Source organism: Cystoisospora suis, assembly GCF_002600585.1.
Source record: "Cystoisospora suis strain Wien I chromosome Unknown contig_1493, whole genome shotgun sequence".
Classification (NCBI taxonomy): Eukaryota; Apicomplexa; class Conoidasida; order Eucoccidiorida; family Sarcocystidae; genus Cystoisospora; species Cystoisospora suis.
Window position 1 is genome coordinate 13028 of NW_027154293.1, and position 989 is coordinate 14016.

The 989-nt window shown below is 44.7% G+C and overlaps 1 protein-coding gene across 1 annotated transcript in view; it reads right to left on the reverse strand.

Moving 5' to 3' along the window:
- CSUI_003380 (gdp-l-fucose synthetase) overlaps window positions 1-983 on the reverse strand; it is a 9432-nt gene extending 8449 nt beyond the window's left edge. Inside the window, exon 1 of the mRNA XM_068063578.1 lies at window positions 266-983. Within this exon, the coding sequence (XP_067924443.1) occupies window positions 266-588 (323 nt within the window). The 5' untranslated portion in view covers window positions 589-983. The remainder of the gene's footprint in view (window positions 1-265) is intronic.
- Window positions 984-989: the final 6 nt, after the last annotated feature.

The following is a 989-nucleotide window of genomic DNA, read 5'->3' on the forward strand; positions in this document are numbered from 1 at the left end:
AAGTGAAAGGCCTATCAAAGAGAAGAACAAAAAAGACAAATCGCTCTTCTCAGCTCAAGAGAAAGAGGAAAACTGAACCCTCCTTCTTCAGACCTACTGTGCTTCTCAGCCAATCCTATCTATCTTTAATCTATCTCTAATCTATCTATCTTTGATCTATCTATCATCTATTTTTAATCTATCTATTTCTTTATCTCCTCCTTCTTCTATCTTGTGGCTTGAAGAGAAAGGAAGGCTGATTGAAGGGCCGCGGTATATAACTAACCTGAGATTTGCATGCTTAGAGCCCACAAAGACGAAGAGAAAAGACTCTCCCCTAAGCACTGCTAGCGGGGGAGGTATCGAGACTGCTGCCGAGCTCTCTCCCTCACTCTTCTCTACAGAAGAAGGAGAAGACGAAGATGAGGGGGGAGAACAAGAAGAAGATGAGGAGGGAGAAGAAGAGGGAAAGGGAGAAGAAGGATTAGGTTTATGAGTGGTACGGGAGAGGACCGTTTGAAGTGCATGTCCGAGTAGACCTGAGCCACCTGTAACGAGACAAACAGGGAGCTCCAGTGGAGCCTCGACTGCCTCTGAAGAGGTAGACATACTGACTGATACGAAAAAAGAAAAAGACGAGAAGAAAACAGACAGAAGAAGAAGAAGAGAGGAAGACGAAGAAGAGGCGAATCTTCATGTAAAGAGAGAAGAAAGAGAGGCTATCTCAAAGAGAAGCGAAAGCGCATTCTCAAGAAGAAGAAGAACGGATACAGAAACATGCAGATGTAAGTTTAGGGAGGAGGGAGAAGGACAAGGATGAAGAAGGAGAAGAGAAGAGAATTTTGAGACTTTTCTCCAGTCAGGGGTGATGGCGGTAGTGACACGGATACATCAGACGTATCGTCGTGCTTCTTGTGTAGAGCTAAGAATGGACAGAAAAGCCAAGTAAGTGCAAGTGAGGCTCTTCACCGAGAAAACACCCCGTCCGATCTTTCTTTCTCACTCTTTCT